Source organism: Halichoeres trimaculatus, unplaced genomic scaffold, assembly GCF_033239565.1.
Source record: "Halichoeres trimaculatus isolate MK-OKI-2021-1 unplaced genomic scaffold, fHalTri1.1 fHalTri1_scaffold_16, whole genome shotgun sequence".
Classification (NCBI taxonomy): Eukaryota; Metazoa; Chordata; class Actinopteri; order Labriformes; family Labridae; genus Halichoeres; species Halichoeres trimaculatus.
The window spans coordinates 13,673,851-13,692,685 of record NW_027437194.1 but is presented as its reverse complement, the minus strand read 5'-3'; the positions used below and the strand labels follow the sequence as shown (position 1 = coordinate 13,692,685).

At 40.4% G+C, this 18,835-nt stretch overlaps 1 protein-coding gene across 3 annotated transcripts in view; it reads left to right on the top strand.

The window, feature by feature from the left end:
* Nucleotides 1–18,229, top strand: part of wdr7 (WD repeat domain 7) — a 93,727-nt gene extending 75,498 nt beyond the window's left edge. For all 3 annotated transcript variants that reach the window (XM_074689893.1, XM_074689894.1, XM_074689892.1), the window contains 6 exons: nt 4,757–4,874; nt 5,012–5,161; nt 5,258–5,340; nt 5,476–5,575; nt 12,713–12,817; nt 14,783–18,229. In XM_074689893.1, the coding sequence (XP_074545994.1) occupies nt 4,757–4,874; nt 5,012–5,161; nt 5,258–5,340; nt 5,476–5,575; nt 12,713–12,817; nt 14,783–14,986 (760 nt within the window). In that variant the 3' untranslated portion in view covers nt 14,987–18,229. The remainder of the gene's footprint in view (nt 1–4,756; nt 4,875–5,011; nt 5,162–5,257; nt 5,341–5,475; nt 5,576–12,712; nt 12,818–14,782) is intronic.
* The last annotated feature ends 606 nt before the right edge of the window (nt 18,230–18,835 follow it).

The following is an 18,835-nucleotide window of genomic DNA, read 5'->3' as shown; positions in this document are numbered from 1 at the left end:
AGTGACTCTCGTCATGTGACTGTGGTTATTCATCTCCCTCCCCACCACCACCAAGAAATCAATACTTCCAATCCTCACATTGTGTGTGTGAGTGTTTTGTGTGTGTCTGACTCAGTATTGACTGGATGTCAGTGTGATGCTGGCGGTGAATGCAGTCATGTTGCCACGTTCACACACAGCTAGCCTGTGTGTATGAGTGTGTATGAGTGTGTATTTCTGTGAAATGATTTTAATCTGAGCTCATAATCCAGGTCACTTTACGTAGTTTTGTTCAGGCCCTGGAGGAGGACAGGAGCTTCAAGTGGTGATGCTGCCACACGCTATGAACGTATCTGTATTTCACCCTGAAGCTGTATTAGTCAGAGTTCTCTTAAATTTTTGATTAAATGTTGATAAATATTTCTTAAATCCAGGTGTGCATTCATCAAGAATGGATTATAGCCACTAATAGCATTAAGAATTGTGCATCATTTGCAACTGGTACCCTATCAGTCTCAAGTTCTAGCTCACAAAGTAAAGTGAACTGATAATACCTCAATTCAAAAACATCCACAAAGTTCTTCAGCAATTTGCTCCAATTTTGCATCTAGCTGTGGTTGAGATGAGCTTGGAGCATCTCCACCCCCTGCTACCTACAGCTGCATCAAAGCATTTGCTAGGAGGCTTGGTTCTGTTACTGAGAGATTCAGGTTTTTAAAAGTCTCACAGCACCACAGAAAGGCTCCCCACAAATAGACATGTTGACAAGGAGTCAAAATGCTCTTTTCAGAGAAACTGTATTCCATCAACAAAAACGAGAATTATGCCTGGAAGAGCTCAGGGTTTGCAGTCGATCGCTCCTTCGGTCCAGCTGATTTTCTTAGCTGTTACGTTTTTCTCAAATATTGTTTTTTGAGCTCAAGAAAAAAGTTTATCTTAGGTCAAACAATAACACTAAAACATGTATAAAAAAGGTATGCACAAATACTGAACCTAGTATTGGTCCAACCCAGCCCCTCAAAGCTGGATTGGTATCAGTGAGAAGGTGCCAATCTATGGTACTAATCCAAGCAATCAGCTCTGTGCCTTTTTTCACCAACACTCTTAGCTACTTGAATTGGAAAGTTACCTCTATTAAAGTCTAAAATTGAATCATCATGAAATTCAAATATTTTGTAGCTCAAAGCTATGGTCTGCAGGATTTTCATAAAAAATAAAATGTCAACTTTCACTGAAATAATCCTGCTTAATCATCGCTTCTTGGCCTCTAAACATGTGTGTCAGTCTCTGTGTCTATCTCAACCCTCTCCTCTGCCTGTATGTTGATGTTTTGGTTGTATCAGGACGTCTCTGGGCAGAGAGTAAGTGTGGTTACATCAGCCAATCACAGCAAGTGACTTTGCGTGTTGATTGGCAAGTGGAAGAAGCTATCCTGTGTGGCTGCGATAGTGGACGTAGTACAGAGCAAGAAAAACACAACCAAAGTGAAACAAAACGTCAAACAGATAAAGCTTTTTACTAAACAAGGGTAAGGCTTGGCTCCATGTTTACTTGCTGGAACTTGAAGAGCAGTATGTGATGTGTTTTACTAACAAGTGATGAAAATTCCTGCAGACCCTATTTTTAAGTAAATGTTAACTTCAGTAATTCCTCATACTCATTTTTTGCCTTTTACCTAAAAAATCACTAGTCTTATCCCACAGTAGGGCACACAGGACAGAGTATTATCTAACACTAGTATCAGATCAGTATTGGTGTTGGTTAATACCCAAAGCCCAGGTATAGGGACCAGAAAAGTTGGACTGGTGCATCCCTAGTTAAAAACATTTGTAGAAGAAAAACAGCTATGCTACAGTAGGTAAAAATAACTGTTTTTATCAGTCATGTCTGGTGGCTGTGAAAAAAAGTTTTGTAACGGTTGTTTTTGGCTTAATGGAGGATAATGTAGTTGATTTAAGGATTCCTCTTGTTTTTATACCTCTATTTCAAGGATGGGGCAGTGGGCAGAGTGGGGGATGCCATGCAGCCAAGAGCCACTGGTCAGATTTGAACCTGGGCTGCTCACTTGGGGGACCATAGCCTCTGCGTGTTTGGTTCACTGTAGGACTCTGACCATTTAAGAAATCTCATTCTTTCTATGTGTAGTCAGTTCATAGTCTGATATCCTATTTTTAGTGATGACAGTGAAACTCGTGTGTGAGTGTGTGTGATCGTGGGTTTTGTCTTTTAACAGATATAATAATCCAGATTATTTCATTACATGTTGTAAGAACTGGTTATTAACCTCAGTGGTTCTTGGTACAATTAGCTCCATGCTCTCCTGCTGCCTTATATCAACACGCTGACTCTTTCCAATTACAGCCAGCCCTCTAAATGAAATTAAACATTCGATATCACTGATATATTGCCAATACATTACCAGTATTAATTACATGTAGCGTGGCTGTGATCTGCAATCATCGGAGATGAATCGTGCAGCCCAGCCGTTCATCCACCCATCACCCCCTCCCCTCTCTCCCCAGAGTCATTTTCTTAACAAGGTGGCCTCTCTTGCCCCTCTTTCTCTCCCTCTACGCACACACTCACTCAGAGGGGTGTGTGGCCAGCTGTTGGGGTGTGTGTGTCTAATTCCTGTTGCATTGTGGGAGTCCATTATGCCCTCGTCTGGTGAATGGCTCCCATTGACTCGGCCTTGACATTATAAGCTGCCCGCTAATCTCTTCACTCCATATATTAGCGAGGCTCGATCTATCTGCCCCTTCACTCAGTTTTATCTCCTCCTCACTCCCTCTATAAAAGTCTGCGTTTACACTTCCCTTTCCCATTTTAGACTCTTAAAATACTCGTCTTCAGAAAGGGGCTGTTTTTTCTTTTACCTTTAACAAATCCCATGAACAGTGAATAATTCATCCCACTAACAAGAACTGTTCAGTCTCCAAAGCCTAATTTAACTTCCTCTGCACTCTGTTGTTTCTACAAAAAATAAGAGAACACATCAATAAGATGCACTGCTGCTACATTTTATATCTATGTTCACACAAATTTCCGCCCATACTACTGGCTCTATTAACAAGAGGTCTGGACTCTTTTTTTGTACTGTTGCTTTATTATTGGCCTCAAAACAGAGTTGAACACATCTAGAATTAATTATAAAAGACATGGCCCCCAAAGCATGGTGCTGAAGTTGGAGAAAGGTATCTCTTTACAGATTGTGGAAAGATTTTATGACATAATGAAAACTTTGACTGGATTTTAAAAATCATTTATGGTGTTTCACACTCACAGATACCAGGAGAAGGCCACGGTATTATAATACTTTTGCCAGCCTGAGTATAATGCTGACTACTTTTATCCTTTTTCACCCCTTACCAGATCACCAGTCTCATAGTGACGTGTCCTGACTTGCCTTCTACTGTTTCTATTTTCTGTATGTGTCCGATCCGTTGACGTTTCTCTCTGAGCAAGGAGATGTTAAAGGGCGTCCTCCCAACGTCATCTTTAGACATTTTATTTTGGTCTCCAGAAGGTGCAGACTGCTACTCCAGATTATGTCTTTTTATGACGTCTGCTGAACATCCATTTATGACGTCCACAGTACCTCCATATAAAAGCAACCCCCCCCCCCCCAAAAAAAAAACAATCCTTGGCTATGCTGGGTCACGAACCAGTGTCCCTCCAGTACTAAAGCCACGTCCTTCTCGACTGAGCTATTGACACTGCTGATATCATTGTGGGCATTCTTATTCTTTTTACACTACTTCTAGTTTCTGTGTGTAACTGTCGTCCAGCTTCAGAAGGTGGCATACTGTGGTATACGTTTCAGTGCTAGACATTGCCGGATTACCTTAAGACTGTTTGCTGAATACCTGACCCTCTGATGCATCTGTCCTGAAAATTAGATGTGTGAAGTGGCCCTTCCATTGTGAACTTTAAATGCAAACAGAGGTGTTAAACATTTCCACTTCAAACTGGCTGCTGAGCCGAATGAAGCTAAAGGAAAATTAACTGCTACAGGATAACAAATCACTATTTCAGAATGGAAAACAGGCAGTGTGCACAAATCAACAAAATAATAATACTTTGATTCTAAATTAATCTAAAAATGACATTGAAAGGACGTCCTTTGAGCATCTGTTTGCACAGTGGAGGGAGGTACTATGGACGTTCATAATGGCGATGTCTGTAGTAACAATCTGCACCTCCTGGAGACCAAAGTTAGACGTCCAGAATTGGCTTTTAAAGGACATCCTTTGAACGTCTCTGCTCAGTGGGCTCAGTCACCATGCTTAGATGTCTACTTGACGTCCAAAAAGCCATCGTTGAAATGTTGAACTGCATTTTGACGTCCAAGTGGGGTCATGGTTAGACATCCAAATAGTGGGCCCAGTTTGAGTGTTGTGTAGACAGACATAAAATGGATTTGATAGGCAACCTGCTGCACACAAAATGAATACAGTGGTATGAAAGGCTTAATTTAAAGCATCACAGCTTGATCAATGCACTTTCAAAGGAGGGACATACCATAGGACCTCAACTTCTGACTACCCACAGTAGAGCATGTGTCAAAAGCTGCAGACTTAGACTTGAGGACCAACAAGAGACTGAATTGAGATGGGATTGAAAACCAAGAAAATTTAAAAGTGGTTGGTATCATAATTGGTTGACCCAGTCACACCATCTCAAACTAATCTAACTTATGTTAGTGCTCACCAACTTGAAATCATACTTTGGCTGATTTAAAAGAAAGTTCTTTAACATTCTTATTTTCTCTCCATAGTGTTACGATGGGTTTGCCTCTCAACCCGCCAGCAGACTCTGCCCGCTCAGCCCGTCACGCCCTCTCTCTTATTGCCACAGCACGGCCTCCTGCTTTCATCACCACCATCGCAAGAGAGGTGGGACTATGCCAACATCTCCACAAACATCAGAAACGAGTGCTTTCGTAGCCTCTTTTGCATGTTGTGTGAAACCAGATTCCATTTTTAGATGTTTGATACTTTCTCCCCAGTAATAACAGATATTTGTCCTCTAGGTTCATCGGTACAATGCAGCTCAGGCAAACTCTCAGTCACAGCAGAACGTTCACACTACAACTCTGGCCAGAGCGAAGACTGAGATCTTGCGAGTGATTGACATCCTGATTGAAAAGATGCCTGGAGACGTGGTGGATCTGTTGGTTGAGGTAAACCGAACACAGCACCTGTCATTGTTTCTCGTTTTTAAGAAATCACTCAATCTTTAAAAATCAACAGCCACCCTCCTTCATCCTTTTCCTCAGGTCATGGATATCATCATGTACTGTATTGAAGGTTCTCTGGTGAAGAAGAAAGGACTGCAGGAGTGTTTCCCTGCTATCTGCAAGTAAGAAAGCATGTTTTTCTCAGAAAAGGTTGAGGGGAGGGTTTGTTTGTAAGTTTTACAGACTTTCTTTTCAACATTGTAGTGTTTTACGTATTTGAATCTGGATGTTAAAAGATGTGATGTTTGCTTCTTCAGGTTCTACATGGTTGGTTACTGTGACCGCAGTCACCGCATCGCTGTTGGAGCTCGGCAAGGTTCAGTGGCTCTCTATGATGTTCGGACAGGAAAATGTCAGGTAGGTTTAAGCTTCATTTCAGCACATCTGATGTTTGATCTTAACAGAGAAGAAAAGCACAAAGAGGTCCTGGGGTCCTGAGTGACAACAAAGTCACTCAGCATCTGTTCGTCTGCCCATCATCAATCAACTGTCCTCAGCCATTTCCGTCTATCCTTCTGTCCATCCTTCCACACAGTTTTTCTTCCTATCAATTGATGCTTTTTCTGTAGACCAGTCATCTCAATGTGGCCTTTAAACTGTCGGACTATCATTTAATCCATCTGCAGTCTACTCATTCCCATCTACCTGCCCATCGCCTATTTACATCAAACTTAGTCAAACTGCCTCACACCTATCAATGCATTCCTTTATTCCCTTTCCTGACTACCTAAACTTGACATTCATCTTTCATCAAACATCAATAGGGATGGGTTCTGATTTAGGTACTTTTGTAGGCACCGACCAAATTCTGTCCGTAATACCCAGAACAGATTTACGTGAAATGTGGTACCATGTTTGTTGTGAGTGTGAGCAAGTGGAAGAGTAGGCGATTTTCCACACTGGATGTGAACACAGCATTACAAGTTTACATATTGAGAAATGGTATATATAGGTCAAATTGAAATACTTTGAAATTTTATTATCAAACAAATTAATATTTTTCACCACATGAACACTCAAAAGTACCAAAAAACTGGTATTGTTGAGTACTGACACCGATTGCCACTAAGCATCCATATATTCCATTACATTATCTGACTTTGCCTGACTATAAGTTATTTTTTGATTCATTTATCCTTTCGTTCACATTCCCAAACTTTTTGTTCAGGGCAAACAAGAAGTCAAAGCAGGCACTTTTCAACATGAGCAATAGATTTTGAAAATGCAACATTTATCTTTAAAGATTTGATGTGGCCCTCCACATCGAACCTGGTTTAATAAATGTTGACAACCAGCCAAACAAACAAAAAGCTGAGTGTAATTGCATGCATTGTTACAGCCAAAGGAAAACTAAAAACACTTATAAAGAACAGAAATGTGAAATTTAATTTCTTAAACTAACTTGCAGAATTTTATAGAGGTTCAAGAAGTCTTGAAATGCTCGTTGATTATCTTAAATTACCAAACAAATACTATGTGCTTTTATTTTATCTCCTTCATTAAACAATTTTTGTGACATAAGAGCATAAAACGACAGGAGGGCAGCAGAAACAAGAGGTATAATTGAAGGAAATAAGGGGGGAGGAGAAAAGAACCAAGGAATCGTCGGCAGGGTTAAGTCGTTTTTTTTTCTGTCTTCGTAATTGATTAACGATGAAGCCATGACTCTGTTAATCACCCTTTTGTCTCTGCACACGTTTATATTTGATTGTGTGTGATGTTGTGGAGTTTATGTGTTTGTATGTGTTCCTCGCCTTTGTGTTCCCTGTGAGTGTGTGTGTTGGTAATTTGCTGCGTATTGATTTGCAGTAACCTGAGCAGTCTAGTCTGGTGGAGGGGGTCATTTATATCTGATAACAGCACTGGCCCCTGTTCACCCGACATTTAGTTGGACTGTTAGACGTGTGTGTGTGTGTGTGTGTGTGTGTGTGTGTGTGTGTGTGTGTGTGTGTGTGTGTGTGTGTGTGTGTGTGTGTGTGTGTGTGTGTGTGTTGGTGTTTGCATTCTCATTGTAAAGATAGGAGACACTTTTCCTTTGTGTGATATTTGGCTAATAAGCAGTTAATATAAAACGTAAGCAGCAATACAAGACAGCACATTGGATAAAGTTTACGCAATACACTTCAGAAATGCTTTAACAAACAAAATCTAAAAAAAAAAAAAAAAACAGCTCTCTGTCGAGCATTGCAGTTTTCTTTCGTGAGTAAAGGATGGCTACCAATTTATCGTCAGGGCAGAAAAGTCATTCCAGTGGTCACCAGTTTTAAAAATACAACATAAACAGGGGTTGGATTAATTTTTACAAAGTATAACTTTAATTTTTTTTTTAAGTCTTTTCAATCTTTGAAAGTTTTTGGAAGATCATTTATTTCTGAGATGGACTGGTCTTATAGGCTACATATTTGGTTAAACAAAAAGAAGGGAAGATGAGAAGGAGAGCAGAGAGGGAAGAAGATAATGTTAAAAAGAGTTTTTGTTTGAAATCTGTGCAAGTTTTTAATGTGTGTGTGCATGCATGTGAGTGCGTGCACGCATTTGTGTGTGTCCAACCGTAGCTAGCTTGTCCCTGCATGACCATCTGCCACAGCTTTGATCAGCCTCTGTGAACACTCCTTTGTCAGCTGCATTGCTCTGCGTGTGTGTGTGTGTGTGTGTGTGTGTGTGTGTGTGTGTGTGTGTGTGTGTGTGTGTGTGTGTGTGTGTGTGTGTGTGTGTGTGTGTGTGTGTGTGTGTGTGTGTGTGTGCGTCCAGCTGCTTGGTCTGCTTCTTTAACAGACTCAACTGAGTCTACTAATTGAACACAAAGAAACAATGTGACTGATCTCTCTCTGGGTCTGTCTGCATCTGTTTCTTTCTTTAATCACTCACTGAAGACTCTGTAACTAAAGGTGTCGCTCTGACTCACAGTTAGCTCCTCCCACTTTACAGCCCAGCAGAAGTAAACCAGCATGGTCATCCATTGGCTGAAGAAATTGACTACAACTTAATGCAAGGGAATAACTGAGGTCCAGGCAGGAAATTTTAGGCTGATCTACTAACCCCGCTCTCAATGATGCTTTCTTTACATCCACTTTAGGGCACCTTAAACCACCCAGCCTTACCTGAAATATTTTAATTCAGTCCAAATGAAATCAAACCCTGTCCAATCTCCAAAGTCTTTCCTTGTAGTTTTCCACCTTTTTTCCAGAGGATTCCTCTTTGTTTTTTTTTGGCTGTTCTGGCTTGAACTGTTGACCCCACATACCCCACATTTCTTGTGGTACTGCAACATTTGGTCGACATTCAGAAGTACAGGATAAAAGAGCTAAAGAATCCTACACAAGGTTTAGAGTGTGGCGCTAAACCCAAGACCTGTTTCAGGACAAGTTGTTTGGAATTTGTTTGGAATGATGGTGCAGTGGATTGTATGAGTTGCCTCACAGCAAGGTTCTAGGTAATTAACCCTTTGGGCACTAAAAGACAAGGCATGTTTTGGTACTTGGTACCACCCAATTGTTTCAGGTGGTGCCATAAAAGAACCAACGTTTGGTACCCAGCCCTGGTGACTGACTGGTGACCTGTCCAGGGCATATCCTGTTACTTGCCCTTAGACAGACATAGAATTCAGCCCCCCCACATTCCTTGGTAGCAGTACAGATAATAATAGCAATAATAACAATAATACATTTATTTATTCAGCACCTTTAAAAACAAATCATTTACAAAGTGCTTTGACAGATAAGACTCAAATCAGATAATCAAATATCTGGGTGAAGGAGGATAGAGGTGGACAGATAGAAAAAGAAGAGTGGGAGGAATTATGGCTGCAAAATATTAACAAAAATCATAATGTGATGACATTTTTTAGTCAATGATTACGCTGCTGAAAGAAAGATTACTGGAATTGATTATCTTATAATATTATAATATTCCTTATCACTTGCAACTTCAAGTGGTCTCTGCTCAAACCCTTTCCCTTCTTTCACCCTAGCTTGTTTAACCCTCTGAAAGTACAGGTGGAGAAACAAGTTCCTACATTAACTTCAATAAAACCATGTGTCAGCCATTGTGTTATCTCTACATTATCAACCATTCCTGACAGTGGTTATTTTTTTTATTTTATAATCAGCCCTGTGGTTTTAACATCTAAATAATCCACTTTCACAGTGTGTTGGTGGTGATGTATCAGTGTGCTCACTGTTTGGAAATGGAGGTTTGGCAGATCACAACAGTTTGATAAGCTTTTAGAAGGCTTTACCATCAGAGATTGCTATCACTACCTGTAAGTGCGGGAGAAGACATTAAGCAATGAGCTAAATATTAAGTGGCCAGGGATTTTTTGGCATATTCCCTCTGTTTACATTTGGCTAAAGAGTGTATGGTCTCATTTGCTACTTTCAAGTCTTTTTCAAAGCCACATCAAGTTGTTTTTGAAGTTCCTGTCCCTCCTAGAGTGGTTTTTGATAGCAAAGATGACACCAGGGATTTTATTTATAGTGTTTGTAACTACTTGGTTTAAAAGGTAATGTCTTTTTAAGAAGGATTTCCTCATGATGGATGCTGAAACATCACTGAAAACACAGAAAAACAATCTGTGGATGATGCAGCAACCTGTAAATGAGAGATCGCTCCATCAGTATTCATCAGTCTCATTCAAATGTTATTAATGTCTGTCTTTGTCATCGTGGATGGCAATAAAATGCTATGAGCCTTTTGTCATACACGCACACACACACACACACACACACACACTGACACACACACACACACACGCAGGCACAGGCACACTCATGTCCCCAGGCGTCAGGTGTATTGAAGTACAGAGTGCTGTAAATGGTTTCAGTGTGCTTCACTGCTCTCTGATAGGCTGATTGATTTGGTAGGCAGTCCACCGTGACACACACACACACACACACACACACACACACACACACACACACACACACACACACACACACACACACACACAGGCAAACGCACAATCCGATCATAGTATATTTCTTAAATCATCAATATATAAAGCACATTAATCTGTTCTTTTTCGCCATCTTGCCTGCTCTGTTCTTGCATACATGTTGTTTTTGTGTTACTCAGTGCCACAGGGTGTCGTCAGGTCCTCACAGGTTTTGAATGACCTCATGTAGATGTAGAAATACAGTTACTTTTTGTCAAAGAGATTTTGTTGTGCTTTTCTTATGTTATCTTTTAATATTGATTTGTTTTAAAGCACTTTCCACAAGCCTACTGACACAAAAATACTTTTAGAAAGAGGTGGCTGGAGTGATTTCAGGTAGAGAGATGGATTTAGTAAAGCAAAGAATGTAGATATTCTGGATTGAAACAGCTGTTTTTGTTCATCTTTGCAGAATTCTGGCAGTTCAGCTGTGATCTGTTTGCCCTCTGATCTGACGCCTTTAGCCAAAGTAATGATAGGAAATGTGACGTGGGATCACATCGAAGAGAAAAGACAGTGGAGGAGACTGGAGTGACAAAGGTGAAGGATGCACATAGAGTTAAGAAACTGATCCCTACTAGGAGAGAGAAGGAGAAAGGAGAGGTAGAAAGGTGTGCAGGGATGAAGGCTGCAAAGAAATCAAAATAATTCAGCTTATTTTCAGCCACACCGCTGGAATCTAATAGGATTCCTCCTCAAAGAAGGAGGGAGTGAACGAATTAAAGAGATGAGATTTTCATTTCATTGGGTTATTATTTTTTCTGCTTTGATCGCCACAGACGGGTTATTATTTCATGGTCTGGGTGCCCGAGGCGTCGCGTCTTAATCTCATCTGGAGGTGAGAGTTTGTAATCCCAGTTGAAGGCAGCGACAGGGCGGAGATTTCTGGGAGGCCGTTTATTGCGTTACACACCCTGCATCTGGTGGGACAGTTTATTGCGTTACATGCGCTGCTTTATTTTGTCCCCTGAGTTCTGCAGGCGAACGGCAGCATCTGTTGGAGCAGAAGCTGCCCCTCATCTGATGGAATTATCTCGCCCAAACCGAACACTAACCGTCGAGGAAAATCTGGGCGGCAAAACGAGTTTTTCTGAGACGACTCAATGAAATTTCAACAAGAACCAAAATTTGTTCTTCATCTCGTCTTTATCACAAAGGAGGATTTATTGAAGTCTGGTTTTCAAGCTTTCAAACTCAAGCAGCTGCTGCAGTTTGGACCCATAAACAAGAGGAATCTTGTGGAAGAGCCAGGTTTTGCTCTCACTTTAGGCTCAATAGGTGATGAGAAAAGATGTGGAGAGCTCTGAGATATGGTTTTTATAAGAACGCTTATAAAAGTGAAGTGTTTCACTCTGTTTTTCAGGGTCCATAAACCTGCGTATCACTGCTCACAAACCTGTTGGACCATTTTGTTCCATACAGAACACTTTTTATTGCATAGTGGCTGACAGATACAAACCAAAAACACCAAGGAAAAGCTGGAAAGAAAACATTTTATAACATTTGGAGGATAAGTAGAAGGATGATAGGGCTCAGGCAGCTTGCAGTGATGAAGAGGCCACACACCTTTGGTTTCAGATTATTCAGCATCTAAGCTCCTACACAGGCTTCCAGCTGCAGAGAAATATGTAGAGAAGCTCAAATCAAAGAAAAGAAATATCTCATCATCTGATTGTTAGAGGTAGGGTCCGCAGGAATTTTAGTTACTTGTTAGTAAACACAACACTCAAACTGGGCTCTTCCTCCTTGGGTCAGTGCCAGCGGCAGCACACACTCACTGCCTCAGACCAAAGCTAAGTATACACACACACCAACTAGCCCAGCAACCACCTGTAGCATTGCGTTTCAACATTGGAGACTCGAGAGCCATGCACCTGACTCTGTATGTTAGCGCAAGCTAATTACAGGTATTTTGCACATACCTGGTTGGTAGGAAGCAAACTTGCATCGCTCTTTGTCCTGTGCTCCTCCCCAAGTTCCAGAAAGCGAGTGAAAGTCTAGCCGAGCTTCACCCTCATTTAGGAAAAAGCTGTGTTTGTTTGGCGTTTCACTTCACTTTGGTTGTGTTTTCCTTCCTCTGTGTTGTGTCCCCTTTCATAGCTGCTCTGATTAGCTCCTTCCACTCACGATCATTAACATGCAAAGTCACTTGCACACTAGGCGTGCTGTGATTTGCTGAGGTAACCACGTTTAGTCTCTGCCCAGATACAACCAAAACATACAGGCAGAGGAGGGGGTTGAGGTAGACACTGACACACTTGTATAGAGGCCCAGGAGAAACGATTAAGCAGAATTATTCCGTAAAAGATGATATTTTATTTTTTAGGAAAATCCTGCAGACCCTACCTTACTGTTGTAACATTTTCTTATGATATACTTAAATCATTTTATTGTTACAGAAAATGATAGAGCTCCTCAGCTCCTTGAAAACCACTGTGTGATTTTCCTGAATGCACCTGTTGATTCACGTTTATATGCTATCACTCTTTTCATTATATACTCTGTAATCTCATAGATTTATAGCCACCAATTGATTCATAATATTTTCTTTTTTTTTCCAGAACATCCACGGTCACAAGGGTCCGATCACAGCCGTGTCATTTGCCCCTGATGGACGTTACCTGGCAACATACTCCAATGCAGACAGCCACATTTCCTTCTGGCAGGTGAGAGACGCGTGTTGAGCTCTGCATCTCGCTCCCTCTTATTTGTTTTTGCAGATTTAGGACCAGTGTCGCTCTTTCCACTTCCCCTTGAACCTCAGTTTTTAGGGCCAAGGGGAAGGGGGTGACAACACATCTCTTAGAAACAAGACGCCACTCAATTACTATGTCATCACCACCTAGTCCCTCGCTGTTTAATCACCTCCAGACTGAACACATTTTTAAAACTGATGAAAAATTGATGTCAGATCAGGGTAACAAATTCACTGCAAACCAACTTCAATACAATGTTCTGTGAGTGATGAGACAGCTAAGCTTTGAAAAGCCGATATTAAGCTAACGTTATGGTATACAGAAATTATATTATGTACTGAATACTGTAATGTTGGCTTTTCATAGCTTATATAGCTAATGCAGCTCCTGAATGCAGCTTAGATGTCTAATTATTCATTAAATACACTTCATTGTTGTGAAGGCTGTTTGCTGTGAATTTACCTAGCCATAGCAGTGTTAGCTAACCAACAATTCAAACAAGGCTAATGTGTATGTGAAGAAGCAAAGGATTGGATATCCACATCATGGGGAAATTTGTCATACCCCTCGGTTTCAAGTAAGGTCCTGGTTTGCCTTTGTTTCAAGGGCTGAGTAGCCCTTACCCTTGATCGTACCGAGGATTGGGACTCTCCTTCACTTGACAAGAGTGTGCAAAACCAAGGGCTAAGGTGCAAAATTGGGATTGAGCCTAGCATATGGTTTGAGACCCTCAGAAAGTTTTGACCCAGCCATCACAGAGGACAGTTACTCTGTTCTGGTTTTGTCTGTGTAGGAAGGTAGCTTTGTACCTTGAAACTGTACATTTGTGTATTTGAGGAAGTTCTGCGGAAATATTTATTTTTTTTATTTAAGATGGTTTCTTCAAAGGTGCCATGCTTGTTTCTTGTATAGTTTTGCTGTTTGCTTTTGTATTTTGACTTCATTTAAAAAACACATTGGTTTAAATTATACAAATCTATGTAATTTGTTCATATTATTCAAGATCCCTCTCATCTCTCTTTTAATCCTTTTGACCTATTTTTTTTCTCATAAAGTCTTTTTTATGAGTTACTTTTTTTAAAGTGGATAGACAAATGGTCAGTCAAATTTCAGTCCACAAAATCTGCATTTAAGTAGAAAAAAGTTCAGAGTCCGACGTCTTCTAGCACACTTGATAATCACAAACCTAGTCTGGCAGACACACTTCTTATCTACTTCCCAGAACTGTTACTTTGAATGAAAGGTCTTTACGACCTCTGACACGACTGTCTGTAGATACACACACACTCACACACACACACACACACAAGCACACACACTAATGGCATTACTGTAAGCATAAACCGCTGCTATCCGCCGACAAGACGGCTGCTGTGGTAATGAGCTGGCAGACGCTCTGTCGGTGTGTGTGTGTGTGTTAATGTGTGTGAGGGAGGGAGGGGCAGTGTTGTCTCAGGAAATGATACAGCTTCTGCACAGGGTTTTTCCTACTCACACGCACACATATATACACACTCTCTTTCAGAGTATTTAGTTTTGAGCTTTGGGTTTTTCATGAGACAGTGTGACAGAAGCTTTAAGGGTTAAAGTTGGAGTGTCTTCATCATCCTCATCAAATAAACACTAGATGAGTGAGCTCCAAAGAAAAAGATGGCCCTCACTGTCCACAGCCCATCATAATATGTCTAGATCTCAGCGTTTGTGCTCTAAGTTTTGTAATGGACATAACTTACCTTCACCTATAGCTCAAACATGAAGATAGATGTAGCTGTGTAGCTATATAAGTGGGCACCTATCTTTAAGGTAGACCCTGTTCACTTTACCTCCTGCGTTCTCCCTCTGAGAGAAGAGAAGAGCAGATTGGCAGAAATAGTCAATCCATAAGTTTTGTGTTAAGGAGTAGCTTTATGTCCTTACTCTCTGTGTCCTCCTCAGATGAACACCAGTCTACTGGGCAGCATTGGGATGTTGAACTCGGCTCCTCAGCTCCGTTGCATTAAGACCTATCAGGTTCCTCCGGTGCAGCCAGCCTCCCCGGGCTCCCAGAATCACCTGAAGCTTGCCCGCCTCATCTGGACCTCCAACCGCAACGTCATCTTAATGGCTCACGACGGCAAGGAGCACCGCTTCATGGTCTAAGATCGGATCTGAGTCTCCAGCTGAACCCTGTCCTGGACCACTTTAAGAGGTTTTCAAATTCATTCAAGAAATCTAACGTGAGAAATCTAAAAAAAAGAAAACCCAGACCAGGTGCAGGTTCAAACTGGATGGATTTGTTTTATTTATCACTGTTGCCGTTGTAAGGAAACTCATCCTGTGATACATGTGTATGTAAAGCCGCGATAGAGGGCTTGTTTACATTGTGATATGCATTGATGTAAATTTTAGTTCTCAACTACCTGTCATTCCTATTTATTTGCTTCTTCTGCCACATGTAGCACATCTCTGTCACAATCCTTGATTCTTGTTTAAATCAGCCTTTTACTCTGCTACAGCAGCGTCTTATAAGTAAAACCATCTCATTTATAGAAGGATTTTATCTCAACTCAACTCGACCCAACCAACCTTTGTTGACTTATTTTAAATTCCTCCTCTTTATGAAACACTTTGTTTTTAAGTCAGAAAGTTTAAAAATTAAAATCAGTTTCTCTCTGGTAGAAATCATCAGGCAAAGCAGTTTGAAATGCTCAGATGGTTTACTTCTTTCATTGCAAACTGAACAGTCTCAAGTGTTTGTGTGTGAGGTGGGCCTGAGTTTGCTTTCATTTTTCTGACACTTTGAGAGCTTTTCCATCCTCTCTGGGCCTCACACAGATGTCTGAGTGTCTGTGCTTGCACCCACAAACACACATTCTCACTTTATCCTAAGCATGGCCACAGTCATATGACTGAACATTAACGTGAAAAATTCTCACTCAAGTCACATTTGTAGGAAATTTGCAGCCCCTCATACTTCATACTTTATCAGATTACTAAATGATCCTAAAAGGGCAAAAATTATTTATAAACAAGTGTAAAGAGTGCTACTCAGTGTCCTCAGCCTGCCTGTTTTATTCTTAAACACAACAGCTATATGTCTCTACGCCACAGTTATTCAACTCATCACCTTGAAATAAGACTTTATTTCTAGGTGATGAGCTTAGTTTTTAAAATGATGTAATAATTTGATTTAAACATATATCTTTAGAGAAAATTAAATGGTTCAATCTTCAGGAGTAAGACAGATTTATGTCATATGTTAATATAACCAAGCGTTGTAGAGGAATATAAACAAAAAGACACTAAAAACACAGGCTGGCTGTCAGTAACAATCTAATCATGATGCCCTCATTATGTTTTACCCTGTTATAACCAAAGACAGACCAGCGTTATAAATTTAACCAAACTGTTAACTTTCCAGCTTTGGCCTTCAAATCCAGAGCCGAGAGATTTAAAGTCTCTTATGGGCTGATTCATTGGGCTATAACCTGCTGATAGCAGCTAAATACCAAGCAACAGTGATAACATCAAAATAGACATCCTCATAATGTCTTTATATCACACACATTAGAGACTCACTGTCAAGACTAACTCATCAGCGCCACCAATTAGACCAATAACACAAGTTTGACTCAAACAAATCTCATGCGTCAGTGTTTCATCGACACCTTATAGGAGGATTGAGCCACGTCACTGACACGTTGCTGACTTCTGTGTAGATTTCTTCCCCTCTGGATGGAAATCTCACCAATAGGTTCCCTTTGTTTGATAGACGGCAGCTCACTCCTCCTTTCTTCCCCAGTTTAATCCGAGATTGTATTTTTTGGGAGTGAGTGTGATTTCTTTGCAAATAATGTTGCGTTTTTCATGCTGATGGATTCAAGAACCTTGCTTGGACTTGCAGTCTTTCTCTGTCAGTGATTCAGTTAATTTTGGCTTTTTTGGAGGAAATTCTTTATATAAGTGTATACATATGCAGAAATACACAATATATATCATCAGAGCTGCTTTGTGATGTAGTCTGTGAAAAGTAAGAAGCAGTGGTATTTGAATATTTAATGTGGCTTGCGAGGTTGTTTGGCTGTCAAAAGGTTTTCATTATTCCCTGTTGGATGGTTGGTTGGTAGAAACCTCATCTGTCCCTCCAATGAGTGACCAGTTGTCTTGACAGTGTGAGTTATTTTTCTGCTGTTGCATCACAAAGAAAAGCATCACACTTCTCGTTGCTGACATGCTTTCTTAAGACAACTTTCAGGTTGTACAGGAGTTTAAACTGAGTAGAAGCTTGATTTGGACCTTACAGCTTTCCCTCCTGCTGTCCAGTCTGAATACAACCTTTTTCTAGGATGGAGGTAATCTATTCCCATAGTTTTCAGCATTTTCGCTACGTCTAGACATAAATCAAGCTCAAAAACTTGATCCTGTATTTTTTTTGGTCATAATTTGATTTAATCAGATATGTTTCTACTACATCTGCCCTGTTTATAAAGCAATAACTAAGAAAACCGACATCTTGTCGATTTCTTGATTTACTGCAAAACCTTAAGGTTCTTGTTTAAGTTGTTTTCTTTTAATACACTACCCTTATCATTTCTCTTTTTTGTCATATTGACTTTCATTTCCAGTAAGAAAACATTTAAGAGATAATTATCTTAGAAGTACAGAGAGAATTTTCAAACATCAAGGAAGAAACATTGAGAAATAAAAGTATAAAAGTAGGATTTTTTGCTTATAGTGTACAGACAAAAGATGATTACGGTGGTGCTGATGGCTGCATTCCAATATTTGTTGCACAGTCTGAACTTGTGAGGCTTCAATCAGAGTGTTTTGTTCAGAAACAACAGGATAACGTCTCATAACCACGTTACCTTTGGAGCACATTGTTGCACATTTCACCTTCGCTGTTCACCTCGACCTTGTTTTGAAAAACTGCCGCTCTTTTAGTGCTCAGAGTTTTATGCAGACTGAAGAATATATACAGAAAGAATTATTTACACAGATATGATATTTACAGAGTTTACTGAATTTATATGTTCTTACTTTAATTTGTGTGTTTAAGAGTTGGATATGTTTGATGTATAAGTTTTTATTCAGTATTTTTTTTCACCCTTCTGTACCTCCTCTTCCTCCTCCTCTGGTCCGGGTCTTCTCCATCCTCTCTCCTTGTCTCCCTCCATCTCCTTTCAGTTTCATTAGCGCTGTCAGAAAGCTTCTAACACTGTTACACACCTGTAAACCCGAGCGTGTCAAAGCTTTTCACAAGTTCCCCCTCTCTTAGAGAAATAAAAAATATCCTGCAGACTGTCAGACACACACACACACACACACACACACACACACACACACACACACACACACACACACACACACACACACACACACACACACACACACACACACACACACACGTCAAGTCCAGGGAGTCCAGACAGCTCTGAGATCTTAATCTTTGGTTTTCTCCGCTGCTCTTTACAGTTTGAGAAAATCTGTTTTTGGCAGCCTCACGGGGGGAGGAGAGGTGAGAAAATCAAGCAGGCAGGGAGGAAGAGTGAGGAGTAAGTAACAAGTGAGGAAGATCAGTTCATCCAGCCTGAAAAAGTAGTGACTGGGGTGAAGCTGGTGAACCGTCAGAAAGAAGCTTCAAATACAACAACATGAGGGAAAAATGAACCAGGTGAAAAACCAAAAGCTGTAACTCCTCAAAGCTCTAACAACAAATGATTTTTTAACAAAGTGAAGCTGATCTGTGACTTTAATCTAAAAATGATAAACATAGATTTTAATCACTTCATACCTCATAGTTTCCTTCTCTCATCCCCTCCTTCTGTTTCTGCTTCTCTCACGTTCAAAAACAGATTTCAGTTTTTCTGAAGTGTAAAAAAATCAAACTTTCACTCTGAGTTTTACACCAAATGTAAGCTGAAGTCTCTTATGAAGTCCTTTTGGTTTTAAATGTGTATTTATTGTTTCAGCAGTAAGATCAGTCTTGTTATTTAAGAGTGTTTATGT